At 39.5% G+C, this 23,054-nt stretch overlaps 1 protein-coding gene across 6 annotated transcripts in view; it reads right to left on the reverse strand.

The window, feature by feature from the left end:
- Window positions 1-23,054, reverse strand: part of DISP1 (dispatched RND transporter family member 1) — an 86,370-nt gene that overhangs the window by 56,205 nt on the left and 7,111 nt on the right. For 2 of the 6 annotated variants that reach the window (XM_090135001.1, XM_090135002.1), the window contains exon 2: window positions 1,049-1,184. In XM_090135001.1, coding sequence (XP_089991127.1) covers window positions 1,049-1,184 — 136 coding nt within the window. The other 4 variants (XM_090135006.1, XM_090135007.1, XM_090135003.1 and 1 more) reach the window with 4 other exon arrangements.

The raw sequence follows: 23,054 nt of genomic DNA on the forward strand, positions 1-23,054 counted from the left end.
AGAGCTATTGTTAGTAATAGTTGCTCCGAGCTGTAAAAACTGCAGCCTTGGAGGGCAAAAGTCAGAGAAACCCTACTGATTTTCCCCGGATTACTCACAGAATTAATAAGATCATTTGAAAGCCAGCCTTGAGGTTATTAGAAATCTCCTCACGTGCCCACAGTATACTTTTGCAGCATTCCTGTTTACAACTCTTTAATGAAGTGCAGCACCAAAGTGGAAATCCTCCTGCCTGCTACTAGACAGTGCTGAAACACAATCTGGATATTTACCTATTTGCAATTGAAAAGTTTACAAAAAAAAATGAAGCAGACAAATCTTTGTTAACTTTTTCCTATGTGGTTCTAAAGCACGTTATAGCAAATCATCACAGAAGCATCAAAACATTATCAATAATATTGATATGAAAATGCAAATGTTCACAATTATTTATGATATAATACACAGTTCAATTTTACAGTGTCATGGAAAATTTTACTTTTAAAAATATTTTTTAAAGCAATTAATCTCAGACAGATAGAAACAATCCAAATAAAAAGCGAGTAGTTTAATTGAGCACTGCTGTTTTGACACAGACTGAGAAATTCTAAAGATCAAGAGAACCGAATGGTGACGTTCAAACATTCCTATCAAGAACAAACCATAGGGTTTATTACAGATATGTCTTTCCTACACTGTGTGTAAGCACATAGAGGATTTCAGCCCAACCAATGCCATCATTTGAGCCCAAGTACCCAATTCTATATAAACACTTGTTTCCATTAGGTTCAGTACTTTCGTACAGAACAGAAAGTAAATCGACTACCACCTTCCAGCATCAAAACATGACTTGCCAGTCAGAAACTCAGACATACACAGCTTGGAATGGGAGGTCAGCAGGGCTCACAACCAGAGCCTGTATGCCAAAAATCACCAGCCACAGGGCAGCCACTCAGTAAGTTGAGAAGAATAAAGCAGAGCTAAGTAGAGATTCACATCAGACAAATAATAAGTAACACATACATGACAAAGCAGGACTCCCACATAGGAGCACCACTGGTGTTCTCACCTTGCAGTGTTCCACTTTCCTCCTCCAGAAGAGGAAGATCTCTTTCTCCTCCAGGATCTCCAGCTTGTTGGCAGTAGGAGATCTCCCTTGGCCAGCTCCACCACTGGTACTGGAACTCTTGGTAGCTTGGTTCAGCCTTTGAGGTGGGAGAGAAGAAACAAAACCCACGGCATCATCAACAGGGACACAGGGTGGGATATTAAGAAAAAATTACTCTCACAGTGGTGATGCACTGGTACAGGCTGCCCAGGGAGGTAGGAGTCACTATCCCTGGAGGCATTTAAGACTTCCGTGGATGTAGGGACATGGTTAGTGGGAATGGTGGGGATGGGCTGACAGTTGGACTAGACGTTTCTAGCTGTCTATTGCAACTTCAATGATTCTATGATTCTCTAGGTGCTCTTGAAGTGAAGCACGCAGCACCGCTGAAAGTGTTACATATTCAGAGAAAAGGTTCCCAGAAGAGCATGAAATGACTTAAAAGACTGAACTGATTTAAGAAGCAGAGTAAGGTTGTAGAACAGCGGAGATTGAACATCATTATCAGGTTGGAATACAAGGATACCTGGCCAAGACGTGCCAGGGAGGAACAACAAGGAACTTCTTTCCCTCCTTCAGAAGAGAGAAAGAAGGGAGAACAACCAAAGCAGCTGGCCACAGGTAACTAAGTACCTTTCTCTGTTACTAATTTACCATAGCTGTGGGAGGATTTTTTGTTCCATCAATGCAACAAATGTTGCAGAACATTAAGATAAGACATTCACTGTTGCAGTCCGGAAAAACATTTCCTGATATTTAACTTTTCTTCCTTCCTGCAACTCCAGCAATACGAAATGGAGCAAGCAGAAAAAAAGCTTTTCTACCAGCTACAGCTGTTTTACTTAAAATAAGTTATTAACAGAACAAAGCCAGCACATCAAGAGACAGAGGTAGCACAGGGATGCACACGTTTAGCATCTGAAACAAAAAGCTCTCTGAATACCAACTGCCTCAAGCTGCGATTCACGGAGTTTTGCCATTCCAAGAAGGGTTTACATGGCAAGAGTTCACCTTTACAACTGTGCAAACCTGGAGGAGACAGATTGCTTTTCTGGTTTTGGTTCTGAGTAGGGTGTTGGTTGTTTTTTGCATCCTGGAACTAGCCTTAAAGCACAGAGACATCCTAAGTCATACATCTTACTGCACGACATGCAGTTTTAGAGTCCCAAGACATTGCTGTCATTTGTTATCTAGGCACTGCTGATTCACTGTTTGCCTGCATGTGTTGAAAAGACTGCTGTCATATGCAACATTCTGCATCCAAGTTCAGCATCTTGTTTGTGTTAGCATGAACTTTTGCCCAGTCTTGACTGATTGTGCTTTTTGCACAGGAAAAGCTTAAGATGGAATTTAGGAATTCCTTTGTCGGAAGATTCTCCCTCCCTTTCCCCTCATGTGTACATATACATATAATCCATTGTATTTTGGGGTGGATAAGGAAGGAGGAACAAAGCTTTCAATTAATTATCAGAACAACAGATAAACATGGCTGCATATACTTTCAGTAAGTCAGACCAGGGGTTACCTACACACTGTACAAAGAGTATTATTCTCCCTGTACTTCAAATCACTTGGCTGGAACAGCACCTCCTTCTGACTTGGAAGAGGCTCACGTCTTCAAGCCCACCCTGAAGAGCAGCTTTTGGCCCTCTTCTCCTATGAAATGAACTTGCCATCTAATGTGCTGCCAGCAGCACGTTTGCCTGCTTGCAGAACATCACTACTTCCAGCTCGCCCAATGTACATTTTACAACTTGTATTTGTTCACTACACTCACATCAGGATACAGCCTTATGAGCAAAACGTAGGGATGACGCAGACAAGTAGTTGGTTACACATTGCACAGAATGTGAAAGACATTCACTTGCCTAGGAGAAGAGTTGTCTAAAGCAGTAAGATTTAAGGATAATTTCCACTGCTTTGACATGACACAACAGTTCCCTTATCTGCCAGCCCTGGCAAATAGGTAAGTTCTCAGACTATGAAAACCAGGCATCTGCCCTGCAGCTGCTGGGACAAACAGAAGGTAGGAAACGATGTTTTAATTTCCCGAAATCCTTATGGCTGGTAGTTTCTGGAGAAAACTCCTAGCTTTCATAGGGTTTGTACACTTGAATTGTTAGAGCACTGGACCCCAAAAACCAGCAGAGCTGTTCTCTGAAGAGTTTGGAGTTGTAGCTGCTCTTTACATACTTCAATGAACCAGTCACATCCATGCAGTCTCAACAGAAAAGTCCTATATTCTTTTTGCTATTTTTAAGCCAACCATAGGGCTACAAGTAACTCCACCCTCCTATCACCCAGAGAGTTCAACTACTACTAGCTCAACAGCTTCAGATCCTTAAAATGAAACAGGACTGCATTTACTCTCTATATTAAGCTTAGATGATACTGCCAAAACAGAGCAACTGCCATCAAGCAGTTATTTAAATACTATTAGAAATCAGAAGAATTTTAAATTAGTTTCTAACCTGAAAACAAGCATTTAGAGCTTACAAGACACTAAAATATACGGGATGCTGAATGGTTCAGTAAGTAACTATACCACATAGAGATTAGGAGAGAGAAATGAAGATCTCCACCATACTAGCTGATAGGCAGCTTCAGGCAGCACACATTAAAAAAAATCAGACAACTTTGTCACTGCTCATGCAAATGGAATGGGCAGCTTAATTTCAGAGCTGACTGTCTCAAAGGGTGAAGAACTTCTAAGCACACACGAAGCTACTTCTACTGCACTTAACCATCAAGCTCATTTTTTTTTAATTAAAAATCTCACTGCTCCTCAATAGATAGCTTTCACTCAGGAGAAATCTCAAGATTCTGGGAAGAGAATAGAAGTGCTCTCAAGACAGCCTGAAGTTGCTTGAGCACATCCTGAAGGTAATCCCTCCACATCAGAAGACCCCCAGGCATATTCCAGCCAAGGCCACCAGCTGCATTTGGTGCAAGGTGCAGAAGGTGCTACATGAATTAAGAGTCTGAGAAACCTGAATCACTCTGCCCTCACCCACAACATGAATACTTACTCTGTACCCAAAATGTAATCAAAACTATAATTTAAATAATCAAAAGGTAAATATTTCTCTGCAAACTGATGGCAAATTCCTAATCCTCTTAAAACTGATTTATGTCAGGAATATGATCTCATGTTTATATGTTCTTTACTTGAGGTGGAAAACTTAGTATGAGCTGTTTGTGAGCATTTGCCAAGACCACATCTCCACAAATGATACTTAGGGCAACAAGATAGGCTCAGAACAAAGCCTCTCATCGTCAGTATCAGAGTTTCATGCCACTTCACTTTTTTTTTTCTACGAAATCCAATTTTTCTTAAAGCTTTGGAATTGAGTTAAAAGAAGTCGTCGTACCTGGCCTGACAATAAACAGAGCTTGAACCTATTAGGCTCACAAGGGCAGGAAGGAATCTCAAGTAAATTTCTCAGTGGAACTCTGCTTGGAATTTCAGCGAGGTAATTAAGCATAGACCACTTCAAAGGGGGACGTGTCTACACTGATCACTATAACGTGCATTGCTGCAGAAGGGAAAAGCTAGTACTTCAAACAGCAACTGAATAAAATATGGATTTTTTTAAAAAAAGCCGCGTAAGAAACACAACACTGACAGACTATTTGAGCAGGCCTGCTTTTCATTTTTTCAATTAACCTTATTTATGCCTATATACAAGTATTTCTTAACAGACAACAGGACTTAGCTGTTAGCTCCAAATACCTTAACGTAATTAGAATGGTTTTAATCATCAGTTATGCCATGGCTCATAATCCTTCTGTGCAGACTGCAGGGTACAGTAAATCCAGTCCATCTTCTCTCTAGTTGACCTCAGGTAGTATCACACCTGAACGAGTCCCATTCAAGTCCACGTGTCTAATGTCTCCAGCTCACATCATACACGCTACGTTTACTGATAAATCACACACACCGACTTCTTGGCTTCTCCCTTCTACTTTGTGGTTTTCTACTCTCAAAATTGAAGCTTTTCGCAGACAACAAGGGGAAAACACTTTTCTGTGCAGTGCACACATACCCTAAACATTGATTATTCCTTCTTCATACTCACTGCCTCCCTCAATAGATCTGCAAGTTGCAGCTCCTCTTCTCAAAAGCCAAGCTGACAAAGCGTTCACTTCTTCCAGTTTGTCTGGAGCAGAAGTTAGACTTGCACCATTGCTTGCCCTCAATCTGCAAGCACGACTGAAAGAAACATTTAAACCACAGCATCAGAGAACAGAATCAGCTGCCAGACTTTAAATTAGTTATTACTTTGCAGCATCAGATAAGTTGTAGGGCAAATGACCACTATTTTGGCTAACAAAAGTTCCCGCTGTTACATAGGATCCGGATTTTTAGAAGAACAAGTAGAAATCTACTTGCCTTTATCCTAAAATAGAAATCTCATTTTCCAAACTATTAAAAAAAAAAAATCTGCAATTCTGAATTTATAGCAACTATATATTTTCATGAAAGGGTGGGTGTTGATGTATATTTTGTGGACTAAGGTGTGGAGGCTCAGTGAGTTGAACCTGTGCCACAGATGACGTCAGTCAGTTGCAAAAAAATGATTCTGGGTATAGCGTTAGAACTGGAAGTACAAGCCAACAGCTCTGGCTCTGTCTCTAGAGATCTCGACACAAGGCAATATTTCATTTGTAGGATGGAATACACAGAAAATAATGTACCTGTCTTCCACAACAGATGGATGACCAAATAGGTCAAGTATCCAAATTACATCAACAAGATACAGGGTGGTGTTCATTTGGCCTTTTTGTTTGTTTTTAATATGCTCTTTTTCAGTCATATTTTGTTCAATGAGCTTCAGATGAAGTATGCCATACTCCCAGATTTCCAAACTTACAACATATGCTAGCACTACACACACCACACTAAAGCACAAGTGTAAAAAAAATGAATGCCACCTCCTCAACAGCATCTCTCCCTGCACATGCATACAGACAGAAGTAGCTGCTGCACTGAATGTCACAGAGCTGAAATGTATTCGAGAAACTCTTCCCTTCCCCAGGCAGGATATTCTCTCATGGACTTCAGCAGCGCTAGGCTGCTTCCTTAATGAAGCTATGAAAGATACCCATAAGGCCTTAAGAAATTTAGCCTTACAAAAATATCGTTTTCTCACTTAACTATTGAGCAACACAGCAACATTCTAAGCATACACGTTGTTTTACAGCACAGCACTAACAAAAACTTGGTTTCTTGCACTGAACCAACGAACAGTGCAATTTGACAGTCAGATCACTAGAAGAGTGGCTGAAAAAAGTCCTGTCTGCAACACTGGCTAATACTGAAAGAACAAGGAGGTGGAGGGATGAGGTAATGGAAACTGAGAAAGCAGTTTATCACTCCTCTCTCCCTGGCTCCCCTTGCAGAGGGGCTTTCATCTGAGCACACAGGAACAGCAGAGGACTACGTTCCTACTTGTGACCCTTCTTTGAAAAAGTGCAGTACGAAGTGTCAAGAAGTAACAGAAGTGCTGGGGAAGATATGAAGAAATCTGGCATTCCAACACTCTCATTCCCAGTTTAAAACTGGGAGGCAGTCCTGCTGCTATTTCACAGTCTGCTGATTTGCTCTACTTTCCACAATCCAAGAATGCTTAAGAAGTTTTAAGCCTAATCTCTGTTTAATGTCTCAGATTAATCATGTTAAAATTCTGTTTCTGGAATTCAATGTCATCAGTGGCACTAGCAGACCTTTTAAAGCTCAATAACAAAACTAACAATTTCCTTGCTTCAGAAGATAATCAGGGACTCCTTTTTCTTGAAGATTCCAATGAAATGCATAAAGCATGCAAAATAAATCTGTGTATGCATACTCAGAGAAATCAAAAATAAATCATTCTGCATACTTGTTTCCAACATTTGTCAGATTATGAGAAACCCTTAGCAATGGTGCTGAAGCATACTTATTTGTGGATTTGAGAAAGCACTGCTCTTCTCTGCAGCTCATAAAATAATTTCTCTTGTAGAAATTAACTCCAATGTCATACTTAATTGTATACGCAATCGTATGTACTTCCAATTTTATGGCTGAAATGCAGGAATGATTGTGCTGAATCAACTCACAAGACAATGGATTTCTCAAAATCTCCAGTGATGACAAAATCAGACTCTTTAGAGCAAAGCATATGACTGCCACAGCACGGGCAGTTTCCCTGTAAGGAATGTTTTCCCCAAGCAGTCTTGGGCCCATAAGTTTCCACCAAGAACTGCAATTTCTGCATTATAAAGCAAGTAGATTTGTAGTAGTAGTTTGCGTGAGAGGCCATTTCTTCCACAGCAGTAGTACTTCGCAATTAAACAATTCGGACTTATGCCGTGCATGAAGTTGTACTAACACTGATGGATGCAGACAGTCATACTTTGTACTTCCAAAGCCCTCAGTAAGAGGCACAAGCCCTTAGTGTTTCTGCAGAAAGGAAAATCTGCAAAAACACTCATTTTTATAAGAAAATAAACAGTGAAATGAAAAAAAAATACATAATTAAAGGGACAAGACTTCAATAACACCCTGATTCTTACCTCCTATTTTTCCAAGCGAAACATATTATCTTAGAACTTCCCATTACTGTGCACACCCTTACTTTGTATCAGAAGGACTCACTTCACTATGGAGTGGTTGCTCAGAGCACTGCTTGGTCAAGTTTTCAATATTTCCTAAAGTGAAGATTTCAGGACCTCTATGAACAATCTGCTCCACTGCTCAATCACAACACACACGAAGTTTTTTCTTTCATTGAAATGGAATTTCCTCAATTTCAGTTTGTGCTTGTTGCCTCTTGCCCTTTCCCTGGACTGGGATGAAAACAGCAGGAGAGCCACAAATGAAAACTGCAAATTAAAAGTGCTGCCAAGCACAGACAGTTGCCAGGTAAGTGAGAGAAAAGATTTTTCTCATCTCAAGGTACTATTGTATTGTTTTGCTTATAAACGTAAATGGGAAATATTTCTAGCCTGCTAATTAGGCATTGCCTGTTTAAATACGTTGTGCTTTCATTTCACTGGGTTCTGTGAACATGGAAGCACAAAAGCACATACAGGCAAGTTATACATGTGAGCACTACTTTACATGCTCTGTCACCTAAAAAAAGCAAACTTATATTTTCCATTCCTGCAGACAAACTGTGCCAGTATCTTCACCCACACAGCTGTATTTTTCCTTTTGCCAAATGCAAAACAGTTACATTCTGAATTTCAAGTAAATATTCCTATAGTCAACACCAGGCTTTCCCCAATTACTTACCCAAGCAATGAAGCAAATAGAAGGTGAAGGGGAAGAAAAAAACAAATCCACAAATCACACAAATTAGATTGCTTCCAAGGACATGCTCAGTGGTTAAGTAAGGCACTGGTACAACTTTAGGCATACCTTCTCTCCTACAGAACCTCACCTGCCACAGCTTCCACTAAACCTCTGTCTCACCAGACATGAATACTCACATGTTCTCACCTCTACAATAGGACATGCTTACATCTGTGTTATTTTAATTGTAAAAGGCTTGGTAAAAGTAACTCTCATTACTTGGCTGCCTTTTAAAACTACTTAATTCAACTTCTCCCCTTCCAGTTCTTCAGATACACATATGGCTCATTTGAACAGCTCTTAGATTCAATTACCGTACTGGCAAAAAGCAGCTGCCACCTAAGATCTCTTTATCTTTGCTCTCATTTGACTCCTCACGCCCTTCAGCATTGTTGCTTCATTCTCCAAGCCTCTGCTTTTGCTCTGCTCTACCAGAATCACCAAGCTGACTTTTTCTGAATCACAAATTTTCCATCTAACCTCCATCACTTAAAGCCTTTCCTTAACAGAGCAGTGCTTTTGCCATCCTGATTATTATATCTTCCTAGAAGACATGAGGAAAAAAATTAAATATCGTAAGACATAAAGCTACAGAAATTGTGAAAAGAAATGGAATATGACACGACAAAAACTAGATAAGTGCACAAAGGAGTTATTCAAAAATAGGTAATTTCATTCCCCATAATCATCTCAAAGAGTTAAAGTTCACACATTTATGATATTTGTATTTTATAGTCTCACCTTACGTTCATTCTCCCTATCAGTTGTCTGCATCCTATGTATTTGCATACACTGCCATTATTTTCTTCCCACATCTTAGAAGCAGGGTACAGCTGGATGAAACCACCAAAGCTGCACTTGGCACAAGGACATCACAAAGCATGACAAAAAACTCAACAACTTATTACAGCCAGATGTTTCTCTTACTGAAGTTCCATGCTAAGGAGTCATTAGAAAGAATATTGCTGCCAACTGTAGCCTAGCAGTGGAGAGAGATGCAAGTTGTCTGCTCATAACGAGGGAACATTCAATAAAACCTAAATTTGGCACTTCGATATCTTTTAAATCAATCAGCATTTAGAATTTAGAATTGCTGCCATGCAATGCTAACCATGAAATACAGAAAGATTTAGTGCTCTGCACATTTCCACAGTTGACAAGAACATTTTAGCTGTTCATAGTGCAAATGCTGACAGTGACTTGGAAGAAAGATACAAGTCTGATGTTTAAGATGTTAAGCTTTGTAAGGCTAAACCCATAACAAATCACTCTCTCTAAGGCAATAAGATTCATGACAGAAAGATTCCAATTCCATACCTACCTGTGGCAGCCCTGGTGCCCATTTGCCCCTGAATTGAGCTGCTTCTGTTGGCAAAGACTGGGGAACATTAGCAAAGACTAGTTGAAGATCATTCTGTTCACCTCAAACAAATACCCTAGGTTGCATTTCTCCCTGTTCGACATGCTTCGACTGCTTCGAAGGTGGATCTGACACATGCCAGAGCTGGTATGCACGCGTGTGAACTTTGCTGCATTGTACTACTTCATCCCAGAAAAGGTAGAGTTTAACTAACGCTGAAACATTTATCTTGCCACTGTCTTTGTACAGAACATTTTAAAGGTGCAAGTCTTTCTCCACTGATCATAAAGGAAGCCTGGATGACTTGTACTCACTAGCTACATAATCTTTCTGGTAGCCAAACTTACCCAAGAGAAGCTCTCTTCTAAGCTGTTAAGGCAAAAAAGCCTCAACAGATTCTCCCCAGCACAGCCCAGCCACAGATATCAGACCCCAGCTAGGGAGCAGCCAGGTGGAATGAGACCGATTCGACTCACCCATTTCTATATTCTTTAAATGCCTTTTTTATTGAAGGCATATCTTATTTTCATAGAATATCCTGAGTTGGAAGGGACCCAAAAGGATCATCAAGTCCAACTCCCAGCTTCTCACAAGACCACCCAAAATCTAAACCCAGTGTCTGAGAGTATTATCCAAACACCCCTTGAACTCCAGCAGCCTGTTCCGTGCCTACTGCCCTCTGGGGCAGAACTTTTCCTTAACCCCCACTTGACACCCCCCCACACACAGCTCCATGCCATCCCCTCGGGCCCAGTCACTGTCACCAGAGTGCTGTTCCTCTGCTCCCTGTGAGGAGATGCAGCTGCCATGAAGCCTTCTCTCAGCTCCTCTGCTCTAGGCTGAAGAGCTCAAGGGAATCCAGCCGCTCCTCATGCATCTTGCCCTCCAGACTCTCTCATCTTTGTAGCCCTCCTCTGGGCACACACAATTGCATTAAGTACCTAAGCTGTGGTGCCCAGACCTGCAGCCAGTGCAGGAGATGAGGCCACACAGCACCAAGCAGAGCAGGACAAGCTCTCCCCTCACCCAGCAGCAGTGCCAGGCCTGAAGCAGCCCAGGGTACAGCTGGCCTTTGTGGTTGCCAGTGCACACTGCTGGCTCAGGTTCAACTTGCTGCCAGCCAGAACCCCCACAGCCCTTTCCCACACAGCTGCTCTTCAGCCTCTTGCCCCTAGCCTGTCCACATACCCAGAGTTGCCCCATATCAGCTGCAGAATCCAACACCTAGTGCTGTTAAACTTCATGCAGTTGGTGATTGCTCAACCCCATAATTTATCAAGATCTCTCTGTAAGACCTCTCTGCACTCAAGGGAGTCTGCAGCTCCTGCCAATTCACTGTTATCCACTAACTTAAATTCTCTCAGTTTCTCTTCTATGTTCTTTCTCTGTTGTTCTTCAACTTGCTTTTTCTTCAGCTTTTCAACTAAGTACTTTTCCCCATATTCTGTTCCTTTTTGCTTGCAAGAAGGATGCTTTTTCTATACACACTGGCATTTCAACAGACCTTATTAAAATCAGGACCTTCTTTTACTCTACTTACTCTGCCAACTTCCCTCAAACTACCAGAGTGTTAAAAGAAAGAACTGAATAAATTGCTATAGCAAAGGAATACCAGACATCTCTCCCGTTATTAATAAAGTTTTTCATACCTTAGGGTAGATTTGATGTTTCCTTTCATGCTAACAACAGCAATATTGGCATCGTGTTAATATTTACTTTTACTACCAAGATTATGGTGCTCCCAAAACAGTACTAAACATTGACTGAGTATTCTCAAGAAATAAAGTTCTAAACTTAATCTACTAAAAATAATATATTTTTTAAATCCTCTAATGACTATTAGAATGGAGAAAGCCATAAAAAACAGAATCTGGCTGAAGAAATTTCAAAGTACCATATTATATGGAAGTTTCTAGCATTTCATGGTCAGAAAATTGAGTTCTTCCTTATACAGAGCTACAAAGAGCTACTCAATCCTCTGGGATTCAGATTCTTCCCATCTGTTGAACAACATGGAACCAGTGCTACCAAAAGTCTCAGGCAACTCAGGCAAGCTATCTCTAGTTTAAACAAAAAAAAATAATCAACTTAAAGATTAGTATTTAAAAAGTCAAATATTAACATATCATTTGCAAAGCCAGGGTGAAAATCCTGACTTTCAGCCACTCACAGTTGACTGCTTGTTTATGATAGGTAGATTTTAATCAGAACATTTTTAGTCAATTACAGCTAAATTATTTCATTACAGTTACACTAAGAAGATGCACCCATCAAAATCTGCATCTGTTCAAACAATTTAGTCATTCCATCTGATTAGGTTTTTTTTTTATGTTGTTGCCGCCAGAAGTACTAGTTTGCTCTAGTGATCAATTTCTAATAGCCTACATGAAGTAATCTTGTCTTACCCTAATTGCCACTTAACCCTAAGTAACATGCAAGAAAAACCCCACAGGCACCAAAACCCAACATCATTTTGGTAGGCACCACCAACAGCATCCTTTGCCAAACACAAGGATTACTTTCATTCTGGTGAAGCAGTCTATGGACACCTGTCTGACTCCTGACACACCGTGGGTAAACAGCAGTACCTGACACAACACCTGCAGCATGACACAGAATAAGCAATCCTCACCTTATGACACTTTAAACAACCTCCAGATTCTCCCATGAATGTAAAGCCACCATTTATTTTAGTTTATTGAAGACTAAGCCTGCATGCTAATTTTTAAATCAGATTTTATTACCATTCTCTCCCAAAAGAAACTCAAGTATTATCCTGAAAAGTATTTTCAAGAATTTTTGTAAGTAATCTAAGTACTTTCCCTTGAAAGCAGGATTTCATTTTGTACATTCAGTTTAAAATAAGAAAAAGCCCATTAAAAAAACCCAAAATACACAAACTCCTTGGTTAGCTTTTGGCTTTTCTTTTTTTTAATTGAAAGTATTGAAGCTTTAAATTGTACACTTTTTTCAGAGAAATGAGAGAGCTCTTTAACAAAGCAGCAACCTGTGCTACAGCATGAATGTTGCCACTGTCTCCTTTTAGCAGATAGCTTCATTTATTTCACCAGTGCCAGTTTTCCTGTAACTATTTCTCCTCTCTCCAAGCTTTCCCGTCCTAACACTACGCAAACTCAACCTCACCCTCTGAAACAGCTTGGAAAAACTGGCACATGGCCAACTTGCAACTGATACCATGGTTTAAATACCTTCCCAGCAAAGTTGCACAAACTTCAAAATACTCTGGGATCAGTCATTAAAATGTTTTTGTTTCAGTTACAACACTAATGAAAACCAAATGTCTACATTTATTTTAGCCAGCTTTACGGCCTAGGGACTTTGCTCAAGAGAGAGGCCTGTATCAATCCTCATTTACCCAGCTGAATAGATTAGTCACAACATTGTACAGAGATATGGAGAATACTTTTAAAAGATTTAATTATAGGAGCGTTTCAGCCACAGATTTAATTAAGGAGGCTCAATTAATTGCCTCTGAAGTCTTCAATTACAGTGCACTTTCAGCTGCAATTTTACAAGGCTCCTTTTGCAAACAGATTGAAGACTCAAAGCTAATGCTACAAGATAAGCTCTTACAAACTGGATGGCTTTACCTATCCAAATAAGGCACACAGTAACAGATCTTGCCTGAAATTTAACTTTCCCCAAAGCATTTGTCTTAAAACCGCAGGAAGATTCACTGCATTATGCAAGTGTATCCCTACATATGCATACGTGACTCGTTCAACAAACAGAAATATTCTAGGTGGGAAATGGAGACCACAAAACAAAATGTTTTGTAAAAATCTGCCTTTCACCCAGATGCTGTGCCATTCTGCTGCTGGTTTAATCTTCACACTCTACAGTTAGGTCAGCAAGTTACATTTTTTCATACATGTTTAGCAGCCTATAGTGAACTGATGCCTCAGCACCATTTACCCCTAAAATTCATTTTAGAATACTTTGTACATAATTCTCTCCAAGGCAAACAATACCAAAGTTCTGATAAAACAAAATCAACACATGCTGACAAATCGCTCTCAAGATTTTTGAAAATGCCTACAAGAACTTTCAACAAGAGCACTATTTACCATCTTCTGCACCTCAAGACACTGGCAACACACACCGCGTGTTTCCAGCTAGCATTCAAACTCTTCAACCTTACAATTAATGACAGCTGCTAAAATGCCTAAAATATCACAGAAAAGGAACAAAAGCTTCACAACCAAGAAGAATTCAGGCAAGCCAGAGTCCCTTACTAAATAAGAGACATTAGAATGCATACAGTACTTGGGTATACTCACACCTCAGTGCTCTCTTCAAGACTACTACAATCCAGAAGCAAACAGTTAATCACATTTTTCAGAAATTAAATTGTCTGTTTTAGAGGTCTGTATGTTTTTGTCCTTCTCCTCTTCCCAGAGATACAAAGAAAAAAATTCTAGTACTAAATATGTGAAATGGTTTCACAGTAATCTCAAAATGAGGAGAAAGGAGTAACGTAACAAAATGGAGACTCAGAACTACTACAGTTACATTTCACAAAAAATATGAAAAGCTATCTGAGGCCTTAGGACTCAGTGCTTTCATCATGACGTTGAGGATTATTGACAATAGTTATCGCATCAAAAGCAAAGAATTTTCTCAAAATTTCAGCTATATCATCTCTGAAAGCAATTGTCAACATGATTTAGTAGCACAGCTATTTAAATGTGAATGAAAAATTATGAGAATTAAGAAATTATTCTTCCCATAAAGTCTATGCACTTATTCCTCACCATTTTAAGAAAAGAGCATTAAGGCAACACTTATTCCATGTATAAGTAATAAGCATCACAAGAGAAGACTGAGCAGTACGAATTCAACTACACCCTTCAAGAAACTGTCTACAAACAATATCATTTCTCAGTACATATTTTCTCAAAAACTGGCAGCCTTACAGAATTGTCACAAACTATCCAGCAAAGATGTCCACCTTTGAAATCTCAGATAGATGCAAAGATGCCTTCATTTATTAAACTGAGCATACCTACAGATCTTAATTTATTTCAGGCACTCGGCACATAAGATTAATAAAAAGCATCTGGACTAAACAAGCAATACCCATAAAGATCAAGAATAACAAATCTCCTCAACACAGCCGGAGAGAAATTCCCCCTAGAAGTGCAAATCACAAGCTTTCAGAGGGCTGCCACATCCTGTCTGTAAGACAGGGAACTTCAGGCAGTTTGAAACTTAGCCTATTGTTTGGGACCAACTTCTCAAAAGCAAATACATCAACCAGCATTCCATGGTCACCCCCGTCCCGTAGGCAAAGAATCACATCAAAAGCAGATTACAGAGAATCAACAATACTGATGAATTAAAATTCAGAATACTAAGGCTTTACAGCCCGTAGAAGCAGCTTGTTTCCTCACACTGGAAACCACCTATGAATGTACTGATGAAAAAATGAATAGTTATTAATTCTTCCTCAGTGGATGAGAATCTAATACTTTGAATAGATCTAGCATTCTCACTTTACAATTTTATTCACTTCTGTAATTGGTTCAAAAGACGCATTATATCACAGTGATAGTTTTGCAACACTAACGTGGAGACAAGCACAGTTCAAGAACATCGTTCTCAGCTTCCTTGCCACCAACATGCTCACAGGACCCATCGCTCCTCTGGAATAAGAACAAGGCATTCAGTTAGCATTTAGGATTTTCTGCTTCCCATGATTCTTTGTATCTGAGGTCCCCCACTGCATGTTAAGGGAAATCTGAGAACAGTTAAGGAACATCGCTCTGTGAATGTTCCCAATTTCTAGGGCTGGTAGCATTAGCTTTGGAAACCAGCTGCTAGAGCTGGCCAAAGGGACTGATGGAAAATGAGGTAATCCAGCAGATGTATGCTGCTCTTTGGGTTTTCTTCCCCTGTCCCTAGCCTAAGTGGCCTTTCTCACTAAAGCACCATTTCCAAGTATGGAAAAACAGACATGTGGGATGATTAGGAAAAAAAAAAACCACAAAAAAGTTTTATCTTGAAATCTGCTTAGAGAGGAAGCCTGAGATTGAATCGCCAAAGCAGCAGATTATCCAAAGTTCCAATTCATATCCACCTTCTTCCCAAAGAAGTTGAGCATTGTCCAAGAAAACTACAGCTTGCTTCACTCTACTGCAAGATAAACCTCTCCCCACATAGTGATTGGGTGCTTGGCTTGGAAGGACTCTTTAATGGCATCTCCAATCTCGTACAGGAAGCACAGAATACACAGGGCAGATTCCTTATGAAAATGGAAGATATTTAATGGCAGTGACTGCTAAGTGGTATTTATCTTGATGAATCACTCAAGATATTTTGCACTACATAGATAAAAGTAAAGCAAGTTCTCTATAAAAGGCACAATCCATAACATATCTCTCTGTAACTATCACTTCAGACAGTCACCTCTGCAGCTATTGCTATGGATACCAAATGCCTAGAACAGGTTTTATCAGCTTGGAAATTCAGCCCAGATGTACCTCACTAAAATTAACACACTAAGGGTGTTTTATTTACACACTGTAAAATACACTAGATGCTCCTTTGTGGAATCATTTCAGTTTTATGATACACACAAGGTACAAGGCAACTATGCTTTTGTCAAAAAACACCTTTAATAAGCTTTACACCCAAAAGGACTTTAAAAGAAGGTCTACAGCTGAATTAATGCGGGAAGGGACTGGTACCCAGCACTGTGCTACACTGGTGACAGAAGACTATGTCCAAGTTTCTGCCCCAAAGACATTTTCCTTTGCATATGAAGTGGGATGGGACAAAGTCATCGTGACAGTGGAGTTCCAGAGTAATAATTTTATTCCTGGCACACACATAAGGCTACATTTGACAAAGAAAACTGCTGCTAACTATTTACCTCATTAAAATGGTTAACTATCTTCCAAAGGTCTATTTCTAACATATGCTCTTCCCAACTCAGCCACGTAAGAACATTCCCATTTTCCACTTCGCATTTTCTTTTTCTCTGGATTGCTTCTTTACTTCAGGCTTCTCTTTCAGCTTTTTCTGACAAGGAAACCAGGCACAAGTCCTGTAGGAATTGTTAGCCACATCCTTAGCACAGCTGAGGATAAGATACTAGCAGTATTCAGTCTACTTGTATCTTCCCTATAAAAAAAGATAGGGTTCATTTTCATCAGGTTTCAAACGTGCCTGACCATGCCTCTACCACTGTGATCCGGGTGCTGAGCAAGTCACCATCTGACTCCTGTTTTCGTCACATGTTTCCCCAGCAGCAGGCTCCAGCATGCTCTGCAGGTAGTTTGCATGGGCTTGGAAGTCAGTGCACTGTGTCTCTGGATCAAAATTTGAGCAGTTACACAAACACATTTATCATCACGATCCTTATTTTGAAACAGGAGAAAAATAAATCTGAAGCAATAGTTAAAAAAAGCAAAGAATAGACGAAAAAGAAACTTTGAGTGTTGTGTTAAGCAGGAAGTCTCTCCCAGGCATTCAATCTATTCACATCTCAAAGTATGCAGGAGATGTGTGCTTTAATTTGCTTGCTATGTCAGCTTTTCACGAGACAAAAATCACCACCTCATTTTTCCACATCACAGGAAATTCTGGACCTTCCCTTGCTTCATGAAGATGCACAAAATTTAGCAGGCATTTTGTATTTAATACAGCAGAGGCAGTACTGCATTCCTCAGTTCCTGAGCTCTCATGTCTACCTATTTAAATGCTGATTGACATGGCTCCAAAGTACTGCAGGGCACACAACAAGCAGGCTCACTTTACCACAGAGGAAAAAAAAAGTTACCTAGAAATACACCTGGACAACTAAAAAGCTAATACAAAATAAAGATACACACAGACAATTCTGCATGAACTCATTCCAGAATGAACTTAATCCATTCTCAAAGCAGACAGCAGAATTAATGCCCAGTGGACAGGTAACTTCTAGTGAGAATAGCATCATTTGGATGCACACCACTAATTTGAAAACAGCTAGCAAGAACCTTCTCTCCTTCATTCCTCTGCAAACAAACATTAAGATCCTGACATATCCATGGCAACTTGTGCTGTGGAAACCAGACTTCAACATAACCTTTTAAAATATGATACCAGTTCTTTCACAGAGAATACATGGACGGAACTATAAACCCTGTAGGGTGACACAGTAATAATAAATCTGAATGCAAACGTCAATAGAGCCCAAACTTAAAACCCACACCTGCAGAAAAAACCCCACAGGGATTTCAGGCTGATGCCATCAGCTTTTAAAAAGGCATTTTGTTGCCCTAAAGACTCCACACACCCTCTCACTCTTCAGCACTGCTGGTTTGTCAAAACAGAATTAAGTCATAGCAGCATGCCCCCTGGCTTCTTAAGGAACTTCAGATTAAAAAAAAATAAATAAATATTGCTGTACCAACACTGCAAGTCACATCAGTTAATTTTGACGCAACCTCCTCACCTAGACAGGCAAGGTGATACAACAGAACTGGGATTCCAATAAAATGCAAGTTCTACAAACTACCTGTGTCGTTACAGAACTTGAAGGAAGTCAAGCAACTGTGCCACACATTGGAACGCTTTGAGAGGAGATTTTCAGCAGTAGTGGGGAGGAACATAGCAAAGGAAGAAAAGAGACTGTACTTTTCCAAACACAAAGGTTAAGAGAAATATGAACAGTAATCCTTCTGTGATGGATAGCCTTAAGCTCCTAAAACGTTGACTATTTTTTCTTCAATCTAAGATACTGTAAAAGAAGAATCCAAACAACTTGGGAATCCAAGAATGAGAAAATGATTGGGCTTACATATTACTTTTAATGCAGAAAAGAGATACGTGTCTGAAGAGTTTTCACATCTGCAGCTATAGACAAAAATTAATCCTTAGAGCGTTACACACTGCGCATGGAAAACAGGGCCAGGAACTAAACATGCCCTTCAGCAAATCATAATTCAGTGCCATATCTAAGATTAAGATGCTGACAATTCTGTCTCCTAATTCCAAGTTCCTGCTGCCAGATTACACTGCCTCTCATTTGTGCATGTTAATTGCTAGTTTTAAGAAAAAAGGCATGCAAGATAAAGGCTGCTAATGAGGGTATGTCTTATTTCATATCTTAATTCTAACTCAGAGTCATAAGCAAAGCAGTCTGAAATCTCAGAGTTTCCTATCAAACTTACCATAGGGGTTTACGAGTGCAATTTCACCCATGTCTCCAAAATTCTGTATGAAGTTGTCAAAGAAAGATTATTCTGGAAGTTTGTAGCCGCTGGTATATGCTTAGCATGTCAATTAGAAGATATTTACAGTCACAAAGTGGAAATGAGCCAGAAGATTCATAAAAGTATTTTTCCCTTGTTATGCAATATTACTTTTCTTTGAAGGGTTGGGAGTGGAAATGAGAGAGTACAGATGTGCTATTTTGATAGCAGACCCATTAGCACGAAATGAGAAAGCGATTAATAACCCAACACTATTAACCATTTTGATATCTCTTTAATTTGTATGGCCCAGCTTTCCAGAAACTATTCTAGGAGTTTCTAGTGCTATAAGTAATGGTTGGAAAGAAGCTCAATAAATCAGCTAATTCAGCCTCTCAGAATGGGATTAGGAAAGCAAGGTCTAGACACAGTTAATCCATGCCTTAAAAGGCATTCTGAAAATGGAAATACCACAGTCTCCCTAACCAATCTGTTCCAGCAATCCACAGTTTTTTCTAGTGTCCATTTTCACATCTCTGTTGCAATTTAATCCCATTACTGATGGTTCTGTCATCAGAACAGCTGTAGCAAACACCTTTTTTTTATATCTTGTTTGAACACAGTAGTTCCTTCTTCCTTTAGTCTTTGTTACTTAAAGGAATTTGTTCTTGTAAAAACATAACATCTTTTAAAAAATAAAAATGGTATTTTCAAGACTATGTTCTCTTTACCTGCATCTATACCCTCTCCAAGTAGTCTAGCACATGTAAATCTAGACTGAAGAACTATCACATTATTCATGGAAAGTCATCCTGCTTGTGTATTTCAGTATGTCTAACTTACCTGCAACATTTCTGTTAACAGAATCTCACCCAGTTTAAGTGCAACATTCCCCAGACCCTTTGCACAAAATTCATTCTATTTTTCCACTGTCCACTTGCGCACACCATCATTAAACAGAGGACATTGAGTCCTGCCCTCAGCTGAAAGGTGTATGAACCCCAGGCTACTTTTCCAGTTTCTTTGAATAATTCAGAACCCTAACCCCATTTTCCAGCACATGTGCACTGCCCCCAACTCAGTACCATCTGTTGCTAACACTGCATTGCCTTTACTTTTCACCCAAGTCAAAAATCAGTGCCAGAACTCTGTAGAGACCATTCAGCCAAGACAACCTTCTGCTCTGACAGTGCAACATGAAACTCTTCTAAAGTTGGTTTTTCACCAACTTTACAGCAGTTAGAGAATCATTTCCTTGCTTTTCCATATAGGCAATATCATTTGAATAAACTCAAACTAAAAACACATTTGATTCTCCCAAAGGCACAAGACTTGATAGTTTATCACGAGAGGAGATTCAACTGCTTGTCAATTTGGCTTTCAGAAAATTTATGTTTATTTACCACCTTTGCACTTTTTTTCCCCACCAGAAAAACTTACAAGATAGTCTGTATTTACTGCAGTGGTTTCACAAACAGTCTCCAGTTCTCCAGTAGCTCTTTACTACCTGGTCTCCTTGCAGGTCAAACATGGTGAACAGATAGAAATGATTCAGTCAATAGTTTATAGAGAAAATCTGCTCACATATGTAACCAGAAAAGTTCATCTAAATTAACTTTTTCCATCAAGGTTCCAGCCAAATAATTCCTTCAAATATTTTCACCACTCAGCTTTACTATTATTTATCTGAACCCTAAGTTAGTAAACACTCAGCATTATGTTCAAGTTATCAATCAATTTGCTACACTGGGAAAACCAAGCCTTAATTTACAAATGGAGGTGATCTAACTGATCGCTGACTAGTTCACCAACAATAAATAAGGCCTTCCACCTCCTGTTCCAGTGAAGCTGTGCCCATCACCCTGCTGTGCATCTGATCACGCATAAAGCTGATTCAACCTGCTAACCAGAAAGCTAACCTAAGCAAGTAAAGCAAGTAGTTTCTTGCTGGCTTAGCAAATTGTACGGCCTTAGGCCATGAGTGTATCAGCATGAAGAATTTGCAAAGCAGGAAGCAAGACCACACTGCTGGGAAATTGTTGAGAAATACAAATTAGAAACTTCTACAAGTGTTGTCTTTGCAACTTAGATCTCACTGTGGTAATGTTCATGGCTGTTGCACGTGGCAGCCATATCTACAACTAAACTAGCTGACCTTTACATTATAGATAAGAGTTTCGGGAAGCTGGTCTAGACAAGGTCAAGTTCACCAAGAAAAAGCAGCAATGAAAAAGAAGAAATGAAGAAGTGGAACAAAACTGCTGCATCCACGTGTTCTCCCCCTTGTAGTGAACATGAGTGCTTGCTTTTGTCCATGTTGTATTATAATAAAAAAAAAGTCATTGCCAAAGACTACCCAGAAGCGTTCACACGAGAGATAAACACTTCTTAAGAACTACCAAAATAAATATTTACTTTGTTTAATCTTTTTGCTTACTGTATTTGTTTTCTCCACCCTGGTCATTCCGATTAGTTAGAGCTGTGACACAATGAAGAAAGTTTGCAACAAAAATCCCAGTACAAGTTTCCAGTAAAAGCAAAGGAGATATCACAGAACATTCTCTTAACTGGGCTCACAAAAGTAGCTGGCATTAAGCCTTGAAGAGAAGGCAGCACATTCATTTCAAGATATCATTCAGACCCAACATTATCAGTCTGCTCAATTTTACCTTGGAAGCTCTGACCACCTACCCCTTCCCTCAAAGGGAGAGGGAAGCGCTGAATAGTGGGGTAGACAGATTGGTGGGCCTTAAATACATAGACCCATTATTACAGCTTCAGATCATGTTTTTTGGTTTTTGTTTGTTTTGGTTTGGTTTTTACAGACTTAGCAGCCTAAGTTACACATACAGCAAGGAACTTGAAATAGTATATTTGAATCACCACCGAAGGTTAGAGGAAAAGATGACAACTTAAGGAAAAACAAAAATACACTTGACACAGGCAAACAGAAGTGAGTTTGTCCTGCTCAGAAAGAAGTAGTTCAAATTTCCAAAAATTAATCCCTGTATCATATATCAGAAAAGCTGTGACAAACGTTGAAGAGCTTCTGCGAAGCATAAGGTTTTGAAAAGTTAAGAGAGGGAGAGACAACCTCCCCCAAAGAGCCACCTTCTAGACACACTGACGATGAAAGTCTGTTCCCAAAGAACCTCCTCAAAACTTCTCCATTTCACTGTAAAGCACTCTGGTTTGTAGGGCTCAATATTCAGAGCAATAACAAACAGCCATGTGACGCTCTCGTGGAAAGGCCATGGAAAAAAAAAATCTGTCTGGAGTTTATGTTGGCTGGGCAGATCAATATACTTAGTCATAACTCGACAGCACCACTCACAAAGCCAGTAATTGTTTTCACACTAATGCCATCTCTACCATTTTTTTTTAAAGAGAGAACAAGTTGCCCAAGTACTGATATGCAGCAGATCTGAAACTGGCTTTGCCTAACAGCAGGTTAAGCAGGGAAAAACAGTTCCTGACCCAGCAGGTCAGCAGCTGCCTGGAAGGGCCAGTTGTAGCACCTGGCCAACCACAACACTGAAACTGGTGATAAAAGTAATGTATTAACATCATCACAAAGCAATACATTTTACAAATACTGTATTTATCTTTAATTCTCCAAAAGCTTTGATGCAAATTCTACTTTTTTTCCTGTTTCCAACCATTAACTTTCAGAGAAAATACATGATGATTAATTCAGGCCTATGAAAGTTCTGTTTTTCAGAGCGCCAGACTTTACTTTCACAGAAGTGAATTCTAAGCTATATTAACAACTTCAGTTTTTATTTTAATGATGATTTGTATGTCACACCGATGCCTTTACAAAAACACAATAGAATTAAAACACTTCACATGATTCAACTTCAAAGAGTTAAGATTAAGTTACCGAATTCTTGCAATACCTGCCAGAGTTTTTTATGGTATTAAAATAGCTATCAACAATAAGTGAGAACACATGTTTCAGACTAGGGTAAAGTTTATTCCAACAGGAAAAAAATTCCCTTCAGCTTTATGTAATTATTTTGAACAGCATATGTAATATTAAAGAAAATATTTTAACTTAGATATTTAAAC

Source organism: Phasianus colchicus, chromosome 2 (assembly GCF_987193195.1).
Source record: "Phasianus colchicus chromosome 2, bPhaCol1.hap1.1, whole genome shotgun sequence".
Classification (NCBI taxonomy): Eukaryota; Metazoa; Chordata; class Aves; order Galliformes; family Phasianidae; genus Phasianus; species Phasianus colchicus.